General features: G+C 38.9%; 1 protein-coding gene across 1 annotated transcript; it reads left to right on the top strand.

Annotated features, from left to right (window-relative positions):
- Positions 1-2,105: 2,105 nt before the first annotated feature.
- MGAT4C (MGAT4 family member C) lies at positions 2,106-12,255 on the top strand. The gene is made up of 3 exons (XM_074983995.1): positions 2,106-2,234; positions 8,780-8,927; positions 11,099-12,255. The coding sequence occupies exons 1-3, from the start codon at positions 2,106-2,108 to the stop codon at positions 12,253-12,255; spliced, it is 1,434 nt and encodes a 477-aa protein (XP_074840096.1).
- Positions 12,256-14,404: the final 2,149 nt, after the last annotated feature.

A 14,404-nucleotide genomic window follows, 5' to 3' on the forward strand; every position in this document is an offset into this window, starting at 1 on the left:
CCAATTGGGTGGGAAGGGCAATAAAATATAATCGACAATGTTGTGGTATCATTTCATATCCAGGAAGGATTTCCTTACTGCCTGCACTCAACTGACAGCTCTAGCATTTCTTAAAAAAAGAAAAAGCAGAAATAAAAACCCACCTACTTTCCTGCTTCATCACTTTGCATCAGGTTCCTAAGGCTATCTCTTTGAATTCTACAACCTATGTGCCGCATGTTACTTTTTTCTGTACATGGTCAGTGAGAATTCTTCCTTTTGTTACTCCTTTGTTTGTAATTTCATACACAATGAAAGTAAACAATCTATCCAGCCATGGAAATGAAGCTGTGTATGATGCAGATAGATATATTTCTCAGCATGTGGTAGGATGATAACATGCAATACACTATAAAAATGGAATTGCAATGTCATTTTCATAACTATATTTCAAGTTTATAAGAAACAATTTTGTACATTGTACACCTTCAAAATATTGGCATGCTCTTATTTATTTATAGACAAATAAGCCTTCAGAGGGTTATCAGCTGTTAATACAAAATCTATGATAAAAGGTATCAGAAAGCCAGGTTAGAATGCAATGTTTGCCTGATAAAGGGAGAAATATGAAGCAGGACAATATTTTGAAGATGAAAAACATGTACAAAATTAGCTCTGAAAATGAGATTTCAATTCCATTTTATAGTGTATTGCATTTTAGTGTCCTACCACATATTGAGAATTTCACTTGTACAGGTTGGACCTCTTTAGTTTGAGCTCTTGTCTTTGGCAACGTCTGTAATCCAGCACATTAGTTAGCTGGACAACTGCTTATCATGGGTGTGGCCAAGTTTCCCATGATCCCATAACATTTACTTACAGCCACCAGTCTTGACTCTCAGTTTTCTCTGCTGTTATTTAGCTGTAATTTACCCCTAAATGTCTTCTAAGAATCTAATAAGCAGAGGAAAAATTGATAGTATTGCTAGATAATATTGTCCTCCTGTGGTCTGGCAAATTTGCTCATTAGGCACTGCTCAGGTTCTGAGAGTGCCAGACTAGAGAGGGTCAATCTATATTATAAACATGGACATTTTTGTTTTACTTTCTAGGAACAAATTTTGATAGCATCTTGCTACTTGTTTTCATAAATAATTTGGCTTGGAGAAAACAATGTGATAATCTAAATATAGTCTCATTGGGCTATTTAAACTGCTCAGGGTCACTAAGGTATAGGAATAGCCTAGGTATTCTCTCTGATCTACCACCACATCCCCTGTTCTCAGTATGATGATGGTATAGTTCTTCCATAGCTGGTTAACTTGGTTTCCCAGATACTTTGAACTTGAGTGGTGAATGTGGCCCATTTTTTACTTCCTTATTTCCTTTATTTTATGTTGTTTTAATGTAAGAGTTAAAAAATCTGTTGTATATACATAATTACCTTATTGCTCATTTTTAACTGTATGGGCGAATGCTAATAGATTGCTTGCTGTTATTAATAATATGACTCACTGCTTTTTAAGATTTACTGGAATAATTCTTCAAAATGTTTGATTTGTTTACCAGAGCAAATATGGATTGTAATTTTCAATTCCCAGATTTTTTATGTTATTTATCCTGAAAGTTCTCAAAATGAATGCAAAATCTCTGACAAATATCCACACATGCTTTTATATATATATCTGTCAGCTTGGGAGCATGTCAATATTTATTTTTGTATGTGCAGTTTAATAATTGTGTAGGCCTTTCTGTATCTCAGTTTGACAAAATACAGCTTCATGGAGTACATTCATATAACAAGGCGTAGAGAGAAACTGTGTACAATAATTAACAAAATTTAATGGACAGTATCTTAAAGAAAAATGGTCTTTCTGATTCGAAGTTGACATGGATATAGCCACAAAAGTTGAATCTGTTTTCAGGTTTAGAATCGCTTATAGTCTGGCCTGTATAAACGAAGAATTTGTTTTCTAGTTTCTTACCATCTCTAATTGAAATACATGATGTAATGTGCATACTAATGCCTGTAATTTGGTCTCTGAATGGTTGTGTTCTACAGATATGCAAATAACTTAATAACACTGTATTTTTCTCTCCTAGGAGACATTGTTTTGTTTCTTCACATGAGGCTCAATTTGAAATATTTGGATAAAATGAGATGCTTGAGAAAGAGATCAGCAGTATCATTCCTAGGAGTCCTTGTCATTTGCCTGCTATTCATGAACTTGTACATTGAAGATGGTTATGTCTTGGTAAGTTTTCTCGGTGGACGAAAGGGGATAATGGAACAAATACAGAGTCCAAGTTCTCAGCCAAGTTAGAAACTGGCTGGATGTCAAAATGACAGCTGTAACTCTTGGTTTAGTGGGAGATTCTACTATGAACAGCCCACTAAACCAAGAGTTACAACTGTCGTATATATTTTAGGACACTCTACCATATATACATACGAGGATGTCACTGAAATCTTGAGGTGTTCTTCCCATAAAAGTAACATATATCACATGTCCCATTACTGGTTTAAGAAACATTGTGGATGTTACCAAAAGGGTATCTAGCACAATGTGGAGCTGTGCCTCTTGCGTGTTCTCCATTTTAGTAACACAGTTATCCCCTTTCGGTACTCATATGGATTGCCCTCACTGGCTATGTCTTCACTAGAGAGTTTTGGTGACAAAACTCATGGAGTGTCCAGATTATAAATGCTTTCTGTAAACAGTAAATTGATAGAATGCAGAACTTCCATTGACAATGTTCTGCCCTTGCCCCAGGAGACAGAATGCCTTTCTCAATAGAATCTGTCAACTCAGCGCCAGCATGGATGTTCCTGGGGGCTCTCTGTCAACAGACACATCTTCTGGGACACCAAGAAGTCCTGTCTGTTGTGCTTCCAGTGGGCTATTTGATCAAGAGAGAGGCCGGGCAGTCTGGCTGCTTTCTGTCAACAAAGCAGATTGACAGAGTGATCCGTTTTCGTGTCTGTACGCAATCTGTCGACAGGGGTTTTGTCAGAAGATAGCTTTCTACAGTTGCTTCTGTTAACAGATTGCTGTAGTGTAGACATAGACATTTTGATTATTGAAAAGTATTTATTTCTGAGGTAATCATGTCAGCTAAAAGACCCAGGTTCAGTCTCTGCTGACAACGACACACTCAGGCACATGGTGTTACCCAAGCAAAAGGTATGACTGAAGACTCAACTACACAACAGGAATTAATCTCACATCATTTTTATTTTCTTGAATTAATATGTATTGTTCCATGTCTAATTCTGCATCTCCATCATGCCATGTGTCTCATATTTGGGCTTTGGCAGATGGAAACCTATTGTAAGCATATGGTAAAAGGGTAGGATTTTCTAAAGTACCTGAAATTAGCAGCTCAAATCACTAACTATTGATTGTAACTCTACAGTTTGCACATTTGTGCTACATGTGAAAACTGTGCATAGGCCACAATTCAAAGTGAGGTAATTTCTGAGGTGCTAATGGAGATGTGGACATTGAGTGTTGGACCAGGCCCTACGAAAGGACACAAATGTTTAAGGCTTAGATCCTGCAGTCACCTGAGCAAAGGCAAGCATGAAACAACATGCTCTGTTGTATAAGGTACTGGGTTGGGAGTCAAGATACTCTACTGGGTCTACCACTGACCTGCTGGGATTCTTCTGAGCTAGTATTTCCACTCCCATGTTTTGTCTTGTTTATTAAGAACATACAGGTTATTTTAGAAAGCAGAGGGTGTATATATTTGTTGCTATGAAACTAACACCATAGAGTTCCACTTGGCCTGTAGTCCACCTGTGCAAGTAAGTTATAATAAATAATTATGTGTAAGGATTCTCAATATCAGGGCCAGAGATGTTAACAGTCAATGTCTAATAATGTCAAGCTTAGGCTAAACTGACATAGTGATGAAAAAAATGTTAACAGGTGACGTTGCTATATTATCATTGCTAGCTAAACCATTTTCAGGTAATCCTAAACAGAATCCATGTTTTCTGCTATGCCACTCCATTTCTGACATATCACTTCTTCTAATGATATTGTTTGCACTGAGATTTTGTACAGTATCTTATTTATTCATCAGCTCTTGTTAGTGATGACATTTGACCCAGCTTATACATATTTTCTCCCACTAGCGCACTCCCTGATGCCTCTTTGACTTTTGCTAATTGCCTCAAATTCCCCCAGAGGCTTTTGTATTGTTGCTGTACCTGCTTTTTGTGGCTTATTTTCACATCCTTTTCTGTCCAGTTTCTGACTCCCTTGATGTCTGATTCTTAATTTGTCTTAAAAAAAAAACCACTCACTTTCTCTCACTGTTTCTCTCATCACAAATCTGGCATATCTGAGCTCATGTTACTCCCAGCCAAGTCTTTTACTTTCTGCTGACAGTTTTTTCCAGATCTCCTGATACCTTTATGGTCCATCAACCATTTTTCAAATGTGTTGGGCTATTGGCTTTTTTTTCACTTTTATTTTTAGATCCCTGACCATGTTTGACAGCTCTCCTTGTCCATCTGATATTTTTCCTGCTAAGGTGGAAGCTTAAATGTGGGAAGTTCAGACATAATATCCCAAAGAGTTCCCCAGCAAGAAAAAAAAATGTACAGAATTGGAAACTCCCTTCAAGGCTCCGCCACTCTGACTCTCTATATGTAAAGTAGCACTGCCTGTAGCTCTCCTGATAGCCATTACCTCTGGAAGGTCCCATCAAAGTAGTGGATGAGGGAATGGTGCACAATGCTTCAGTCATTCCCCACCAACCTTTCTCGGATACCCAGCACAATGGATGAACAGGCTCTGATCCCCTCCTACCCCGACATCCACTGAGAAAGTCTTAGCATTTGTCATCAACCTGGATTGTGAACAGGTGGCTGGCACATTTACGTGAAACAGATCCAGCTCCCCTGTGCCAGAACAGTTGCTCCCAATGGGTATATCTACCTTACAATTCAACACCCACATCTGGTCTGTGTCACTGGACTTGGAATCAAAGGGCTATAGATGTAGGGCTGTAGCATCGCAGTGTAGATGATCAGGAGACTCACAAGGGGCAAGAATCCCAGAACTGGGACTCCAGCCTTAGCCCAACATCTACGCTGCATTTGCAGAGCTCTGCAGCCTGAGCCCTAGTCAGCTGATGTGGGCAAGCCAGGGGTGTTTAACTGCAGATTTGGCACAGAGAATTTGGCTAATTAAAAGTGTAGGGCTATGAAATACTAGGCTGTCAGTAAGGAAGGGGTAGCAGGAGCAGTAGGGAGTCCCCTGGGAGGGAAAACTGTGGGAAACTGCTGGGAAGAAAAGCTTGGGGGAGAGGGGTGTGTTCATACAAAGGAAGCAAGGAAAGACCCTGCAGAAAGGACTGAAAGAGAGAAAGGGGAAGATCACCTTGGAGCTGTACCCTGAGGGAGAGTGGAAAAGTTGTGACTGTTTTAGTGTTTGGCAAACAAAACCATGTGGAGAAGACACCACGGTGCTAATACACAATGGCCACATCAATACCACCCTGTACCATAAACCCACTGACTGCTACACCTACCTTCATGCCTCCAGCTTCCACCCCAGACACACCACACGATCCATTGTCTACAGCCAAGCACTAAGATATAACCGCATTTGCTCCAAGCCCTCCGACAGAGACAAACTCCTACAGGATCTCTACCAAGCATTCTTGAAACTGCAATACCCACCTGAGGAAGTGAAAAAACAGAACAACAGAGCCAGACGTGTGCCACGAAGCCTCTGACTACAGGACAAGCCCAAGAGAGAAACCAACAGAACACCACTAGCCATCACCTACAGTCCTCAGCTAAAACTTCTACAGCGCATCATCAGGGATTTACAACCCATCCTGGACAATGATCCCCCACTTTCACAGGTCTTGGAAGGCAGACCAGTCCTTGCCCACAGACAACCTGCCAACCTGAAGCAAATCCTAACCAGCAACTATACACCGCACCACAGTCACTCTAGCTCAGGGACCCATCCATGCAACAAACTTCGTTGCCAGCTCTGCCCACATATCTACACCAGCAACACCATTACAGGACCTAACCATATCAGCCACACCATTGTGCGTTCATTCAGCTGCACATCTACCAATATAATTTATGCCATCATGTGCCAGCAATGCCCCTCTGCTATATACATTGGACAAACTGGACAGGATGTAAAAGAATAAACTCACACAAATCAGATATCAGAAATGGCAATATATAAAAACCTGTAGGAGAGCACTTCAATCTCCCGGGCCACACAGTAGCAGACTTAAAAGTAGCTATCCTACAGCAAAGAAATTTCAGGATCAGACTCCAAAGAGAAATTTCTGAGCTACAATTCATCTGCAAATTCGACGTCCTCAGCTCAGGCTTAAACAAAGACTGTGAATGGCAGGCTAAATATAGAAGCAGCTTCCCCTCCCTTGGTGTTCACACCTCCAGATCAACTGCTGGTAGTAAGCCGCACCTTTGCTGACTGAGGTAACCTTGTTATCCCCACCCTTGCTCTGGCTTATTTATACCTGCCCCTGCAGATTTCCAAGACCAGCATCTGATGAAGTGAGTCTGTGCTCACGAAAGCTCATGCCCAAAACTTTTCTGTTAGTCTATAAGGCGCCACAGGACCGTCGTTGCTGTTACAGATCCAGACTAACACGGCTACCCCTCTGATATGTGGAGAAGAGAAGCTTGGAGTGGTGGTGGGCCCTTGTGGCCTTGGAGACTTTTTTTTTTTTACTCATAAAGAAAGTGTGAAAAAGGTTGATATAGGAGGCTTTCAAATTTCCTTTGAAAGCCCCTGCATGTCTCCATAAGAATCCACTCACTATTGCTGTGTAAAAGTGTTGACTGTCTTGTGGATGTTGAAATGGGGGACTGAAATCTCCATTTCAATGCATGAGCCCTCTGGGGGATAGTGAGCAAAGACAAGTTTGCTTAAGCAGACAGAGTGGTACAGCTGCAGTTCATGTACGTGAGGTGCAGTGTTGATTCATACTGGCACAGCAATATGGGGGTACTAACATTGCAGCTGCATATGCTAATCCTGCTCAATAGATCCAGAAACTTTCATGAACGCTAAATTCACTTAAACTGGATCTCAGAGTGTGCATGGTTGAGTGCTGACGGTAAGCATGCATTGTAGGTTATAAGAGATAGGGAGAAGGAACTGTCTTCCTCTTTCTGTTGTAAAGGTGAGTACCCTTTTGAAGCAATGTGAAAGTAATGGCAATATTGCTTATGGGCTTGTGTCTGCTGAGCGGCCAGATGTCTCTTGGGAGGCAATTAACCCCTTAGTCTAGGCATGTTAGCAGAATCTCACAAGGTCAGGCAAAAGTAGCACAAAGTGTGTATGATATTGACTGATTCTTCCCCCTGCACTTATTTCCCTTTCTGGGTACTCACTGTTTCCCTGATTAACTAGAATCATCTCAGAAAAATCAGGAGAGTGAGTAGCCATCAGATTTAGTGGATCAGCTATAGGCACATCCATGAGTCTATTGACTTACATTCTAATCTGGAAAGTGATAAGCATAAAGCTTTGTTTCATAACTTATCAATAAATGCAAGGGAGCCTAGTGGCATGAGGAAGAAGTTACCAGAGAGACCTTGCAGAACAAGAAAGCATATCAGTTCAGGTAGACACAGCTGGGTGTTAGCCAAGAGAACTTGATTCAGCTTATAAATGGATTATTTATTTCTTCTATAAAACAAAAATAGTGAACTTAACATGAACCTACAATAGCTTTCTAGAAGAATTTCTTAGTGTTATAAAATAAAAGCCTTGACACATCCCGGATTTTCAGTCTTAAAAATATTGAAATAAATGTTATTCATTTTTGTCCTTTTAACTCTTGTTAACAATAGTTTACTGAACAGCACTCTCTTTTACTCAAATCTCAGCTCACTTGTCTTGCATTAATGTGCTATAGCACATATGTGAAACTGCCAGATAATTTTCATACTCCTCTCAGGGCCAGCATCACCCAGTGTGAACTAGATAAACATTCCTAATTCTAAACTCACCTCCATGACATCACAACTCTCAGGATTTTTTTCCTTCTTTGTTTAAGTATGAAGAAGAGAAGGTTGATATGGGTGGGACACTGTATGCCACTGTGGGATGGAAAGCCTCAACTCAAAGAGAAATGGGAGAGAGAGGAAGGATACATGGCCACAATCCTACCCCTTCTCTGTATCAATCTGCTTTGGTGGCAGGGCATGCAGTGGGTTAAGGCATGAGCAACCTTCAGCACAATGCAACCTGTCTACTTCCCCTTCACATCAAGGATCAGGCGTAGGAGTGGGCCATATTCAGGAAGTTGCCAAAGTGGTAGAGTCTTACCTTATCTCTGAGAATATTATTTTATGTTGCACCTGCAGCAGTTTCTAATGTCTCAAAAATATGTTAAAAACTTCCCCACCGCCCTCTAGGGGGAGTATGTCCTATGTTGAATATAGCAGCATTTTTCAGGCAATACTGTAGTACTCTTAGTTCCTCTTGAAAGATAGATTGTCAATGTTTCTGCCCCAAAAGGTTTTTTCCTCTTTTCCAAATACTATTAATCTGAAACTATAGGATAAATTTCCTATAAGCAAAATATATACTATTCGGATAATGTATTTTTAGAATGAGCTGAGATTTAAGTGTTTTTCAGAAAACTTCTTTGAAATGTTTCTGTCCCTCTTCTCTTTTTGGCTGGCATTTGCAAATCTATTTCTCTCTGTATTATCCCTCCCATGCTATGCCTGTCTGTCTCTCTCTCTCTCTCATTCTTTCTTTTTTCATCTTGCTAGGAAGGGGACAAGCAACTAATCAGAGAAACAGCCACACATCAGCTTAATTCCGAGCGCTCCATTCACACATTTAAAGACTTGTCAATTTTTTCAGGATCTATAAATGTTTCCTATCGGTATCTAGCTGGCACACCTTTGCCAAGGAAAAGTAAGTAATGAGTACCTGACTTTCATTAAATGAAGAACAATGTTACCTCTTATTTTTTTCTTTCTTTTTTTTTTTTACAGAAATGTGGAAATCATTTAAAATCATGAATCATTTAATTTTAAAACTTTGAAAACTCTTCTACTCAGGGTGAAATTCATGGAACTCCCATTGTATATTTGAACTGTGATGGTGCCGGGGAACAATACATGTGCATTTCTAGGTCTCCAGGGATTGAAATGACTTGAACCGCTGGACTCTCATTGTATGGATCCTGTAGCTGAGACCACACATAAATAGGTCATGCATAGTAACAGAGAGGAAGCTGTGCTAGTCTATACACTATCAAAACAAAAAGCAGTCAAGTAGCACTTTAAAGACTAGCAAAATAGTTTATTAGGTGAGCTTTCGTGGGACAGACCCAGTTCTTCAGACCGTAGCCAGCCCAGAACAGACTCAATGGTCTGGCTATGGTCTGAAGAAGTGGGTCTGTCCCACGAAAGCTCACCTAATAAACTATTTTGCTAGTCTTTAAAGTGCTACTTGACTGCTTTTTGTTTTGATAGGTCATGCATGTCATTCCATAAACTGGAACCATGCAGAAACTGAGTTGTAGGACCATAGCCTGCAAGGATGGCTGGTTTTTCTGCACTCAGACCAGAGGCAGGACAATTTCAATAGTCTGGTTATTCTGACTTTATGCCGTTGGTCCAATGAAAGATGTTGCCTCACCCACCTCATCTCTCCAACATCCTGATTTCCCCCTGAAACATCTCAATATTTGGCTTTGGACAGGTCCCCTTTAGATACCAAATCTCTAATTTTGCATTAAAAAAAAAAAAACAAAAAAAACCCAAAGGAAATGTGAGTCAGAATAGAGAATGTAGAAAAGTGCAAGCACAGAGAGGAAAATAAGATGTATATGAGTTGTGGGTCTTCCTGGGACAGGGTTGCAAATGTAAATTTTAGTGTAAGGTTTAAGAAGTCTGGGGATTGGATAGGTGGTGCTGATGACATAGGCATTTGTACTACAACTTCATTTTGACTAGACCATGTAGAGCTGGGCCCCATGCTGCCTCATTTGAAACTGATCAATTTTTTTTTCTCCCATGGTCACATTATTTGCAACATTTTGCAAATCAGGGTGTGTACACAGTGTTTTGGTCAGCAGCCATGGAAATGAAGCACATTAGCTTTAAGAGGGACACGTTCTTACAGAAAATATGATGAAATGATTTTCTCAAAAGTGTAGTTGCTCGCAAGTCCAACAGATTGCATTTCATCCAAACAACTAGGTTTTGATAATAGAGTTGGAGTACAGGTTAACAAATATCAGGGAGGATTAAGCTAATGCTGTAGGCACATGTGAAAGAAAAGCTATTTCCAAATACCACAGAAGGCAATTGGTGCCAGACAACTGAAATTCAAACCTTACCCAAAACATTTAAATGTAATAAAATTCCTTATAAAACACGAATTTTCAGAAGTAAATGATGTTGTACTGTTAAGTAAAATCTGATTTACCTGTCTCAAGTAGAATACCCTTAGTTCTTAATGAAAATATCAAGGAATTTTGTAACAGGAATTCTAACAAAGAAAAATGAGAGAATTGGGAAGAATTTTAAAATTGAAAAGACTAGATGAAATCATCTGTGAAAAGTTTAGAAATCCTCAATATTCTGTATAGATGTAATTAAACTTGTTACGGTACCATAAAATAGTAAAAGCAAGGCAATTAATTTTAACTCATATTTTTGTGCTTTTTTCATAATGGCTTGAGTTAAGAACACTTTGTGAGCCAGAGTTTTTCAGTCCCATTGCTTTATAGCTTTGACATTGTCTATGTGTATTTCATTTTTCCATTAGGAATAAATGCATACTTCACTTTGGCTTTATTCCATTTCACAATACTTCTTGCAGTTAACGAACTAATGTTTAATTCAATAGTCTCCACATATCAGACAGCTTACAACACAATTCTTTGGTGAAGAAGAAGAGGAGAATCTTTGTTACACATAGCTTAATATGTTTCTTATACCAAACATCACAGACTTCATCACTGAGAAGGTTTATTTAATACACTGAAGGCCTGGAGGTTAACGTTCATTTGATATGATTTTCAAAGTCTGATTCACTTTCAATTAATCTTTGCGTCTGAATTCTCTTTTGCACAGAGTATCTTACAATTGGCCTGTCCTCAGTCAAACGGAAAAAGGGGAATTACTTGCTCGAGACAATCAAGTCCATATTTGAGCAGTCGAGTTATGAGGAGCTGAAGGAAATTACTGTGGTGGTTCACCTAGCAGATTTTGACTCATCCTGGTGTGAAAGCATGGTCAAGGATATTTCACAGAAATTTGCCCACCACATCATTGCTGGCAGGTTAATGGTTATCCATGCCCCTGAGGAGTACTATCCAGTACTGGATGGCCTTAAGAGAAATTATAATGATCCAGAAGATCGTGTGAAGTTCCGCTCCAAACAAAATGTAGATTATGCTTTCCTGCTTAACTTTTGTGCTAATCTTTCTGATTATTATGTCATGCTAGAAGATGACGTTCGATGTTCTAAAAACTTCTTGACTGCTGTTAAGAAAGTAATTGCTTCACGAGAAGGTTCCTATTGGGTGACTCTGGAGTTTTCCAAACTGGGCTATATTGGAAAGCTGTACCATTCCCATGACCTCCCTCGTCTGGCTCATTTTTTGCTGATGTTTTACCAGGAAATGCCTTGTGATTGGCTGCTGATCCATTTCCGTGGGTTGTTAGCTCAGAAGGATGCGATCCGTTTTAAGCCATCTCTTTTCCAGCACATGGGATATTATTCATCCTACAAAGGGGCTGAGAACAAGCTAAAGGATGATGACTTTGAAGAGGATTCTTTTGACATCCCTGACAATCCTCCCGCAAATCTGCATACCAACATGAATGTATTTGAAAACTACGAGGCAAGCAAGGCTTACAGCAGCATTGATGAGTATTTCTGGGGTAAAGCCCCTTCTACTGGAGATCTCTATGTGATTGTATTTGAAAAGCCTATTAAAATCACTAAAATTAAAGTTATCACTGGAACAGAAGACCGGCAAAATGACATCTTGCATCATGGAGCCCTGGAAGTAGGGGAAAAAGTTGTAGGGAGCAAAAAAGGGAGACAATGCACTACTTATTTGAGACTAGGGGAGTTCAAAAATGGCAATTTTGAAATGACAGATGTGGAGCACAAAGTTCTCTTTGATATTCACTGTATGAGAATACTTGTTACCAAAAGTCAAAAAGAATGGCTGATCATTAGGAGTATTAGCATTTGGACTTCTCAGATGTCAAATCAATAAGACAAAATTACTGAAGCTGATCCTTCTCCTTTCATGGGGGAGTGAATGCCATCAGTTGGGTCCCAAATGCTGCCATTCCCCAGGGAGACTGACTGACTGACTGACTTCCAATTATTTACTACTGACACTGGAAATCTGGGAAAATCATAAAACAAGCAAAAGCAATTTATTTTTTACTAGTCCACCAGGCAATATACAAACACTAGTTTGTTGGAATGTTTGAATTTTGTAGGACATGTAAACAAGTTCTCATCTGTCTCTCAAGATTCAGATGCCCTTCTCTTTTATTTTTATTTCTCCTTTGGGAAGATGTGCTGTAATAAACAAAGACAATGTATTTCCATTATTCAGAAGTTTTATAGGTTTTGACCAGTGTGTTGTCAAATTAAATTTGACTTTATCAAATTTATACCCACATATAAATTAATTAGTCAGATGGTAGTACATGTTTGTACAGTAGTTGGTGGTGTATTTGTTTGAAAGATACTTGTGATAATGAAAGTCTGTTAATGGAGCTTGCAATTTCATTTGAGCACTGTAAGAAAACAGTGTGGTTAAACATTATGACTTTTAAAAATGAAAATACATGTACAATTATAAATCTGACATGAACAAGACTGTACAAATAGATAATTACATCCACTCTCCTGTCTCAGCAAACATACTTTGTTCTTATTCCGGTGTTGGAGCATTGAAATGGGTCACTAATTTTATTTTCTGTCACTTGAAGCCCACCCCTGCAATCCTTATTCAAGCAGTTAAACAGTCAGAATGAGGTTTGGCTGAATAAGAACTGCAGGATGAGCCTCTGAGCTTTAAGGACAAAATTATCCTCTTGGATTTTCATGGTAGTAGCATTCATCTTTAATACTCTGCTCTTCCAGCACATTCAGAGTTCCCAGTGATGTCAGTTAGAGACCTGCAAAAAGCTGAAGTGTACCGCATGGTCTGAGAGAAGAGTTTTGTACTCAACGTTTAGGTGTCCATCTCTCATCCAATCCAAATTAAGGATTTCTAAGATTCAGCAGCTGAGGCTGAAAGTGATAACTGATCTTCTCTGTTTGACGTCTCTGCAATAGAGCTGTGGGAAACATTTCCTGCCATTTGCAAAACCAAGAATCCTAGTTTTGCTGGATATGTGAGAAGTAAATAGGTTGCCAAATTAGTTTTGATTTTTTTTCTTCAAAAGTTTCAAGGATTAATAAATTGACTTAGGAGACATCTTTCCAGTGATGATGTTTTGGTATTATCCATATATATGCACTGTCTGGTTCAGTTCCTCTGAGGTGCTGAGTACCTATTGACAGGGTCTGATTATCCTTCATTCCTATTGACTTCACTAGGAGTTGTGAGCTTTAATATACCACAAAATCAGACCCCATATGTATACAATAAATATTACATAAACACTTCTGTATTACCAAATAATATAAAATATCTTCTCATTCTTTAAGGCATTCTGGAAACTTATTTTTAAAGATACTCAGTGCTACACAAGTATATCAATAGCCACACAGACACACACTATATTACTATTCTCATGAATACTGTGGTAACCATTAAATTGCACATCCTGGTTTCAGCTGAATCCAGGAAGTAAAGATTAAATTGCAAGAATGACTGTATTGACCAAAAATTCTGTGTAAAGTGAAATAAATATTGTACTCTGCATACCAGCAAACCTGGTATGACTATTTCAAAGGGCAGATTATTCACAAGTCTACAAGAAGCAGCAATCTAATTGCTTCTCCTGATTCATAAATCCTGCTAAATTCAGATGCAGGTTTGGCAAATCCCTGCTTACAACAGCAATGTACTTTAAAATAGATGATCTATGAAATACCTTTACAAAGTTCACAAAAGTGTCCCCTTTCCAAAGAGAAGACTCTTTATTTCTCATGTTTCTTAATACCTACCCAGAACTCGAATCTCTGTGAAAACAAGGTGTTTTAAATACAGAGTGGCAGTTCAACTTCAGACAGCGTTGCAGTTTAGCTAAATTAAAAATACCCACTAAACTTAAATCAATACTTATCTAAATACACATGAAAGATTTGCTATTTATATTTGAAATTATTTTACATGGTGACTAGCAGCTTTTATGGTCAACCCTAACACTCCTTTAAACATACAATAATTTCTTTTTTTT

Source organism: Carettochelys insculpta, chromosome 1, assembly GCF_033958435.1.
Source record: "Carettochelys insculpta isolate YL-2023 chromosome 1, ASM3395843v1, whole genome shotgun sequence".
Taxonomy (NCBI): domain Eukaryota; kingdom Metazoa; phylum Chordata; order Testudines; family Carettochelyidae; genus Carettochelys; species Carettochelys insculpta.

Coding starts and splice junctions, on each gene's coding strand:
- MGAT4C (XM_074983995.1), top strand. CDS start 2,106: ATGAGGCTCAATTTGAAATATTTGGATAAAATGAGATGCTTGAGAAAG. Junction 2,235..8,779: donor TTGAAGATGGTTATGTCTTG/GTAAGTTTTCTC, acceptor TCATCTTGCTAG/GAAGGGGACAAGCAACTAAT. Junction 8,928..11,098: donor CACACCTTTGCCAAGGAAAA/GTAAGTAATGAG, acceptor TCTTTTGCACAG/AGTATCTTACAATTGGCCTG.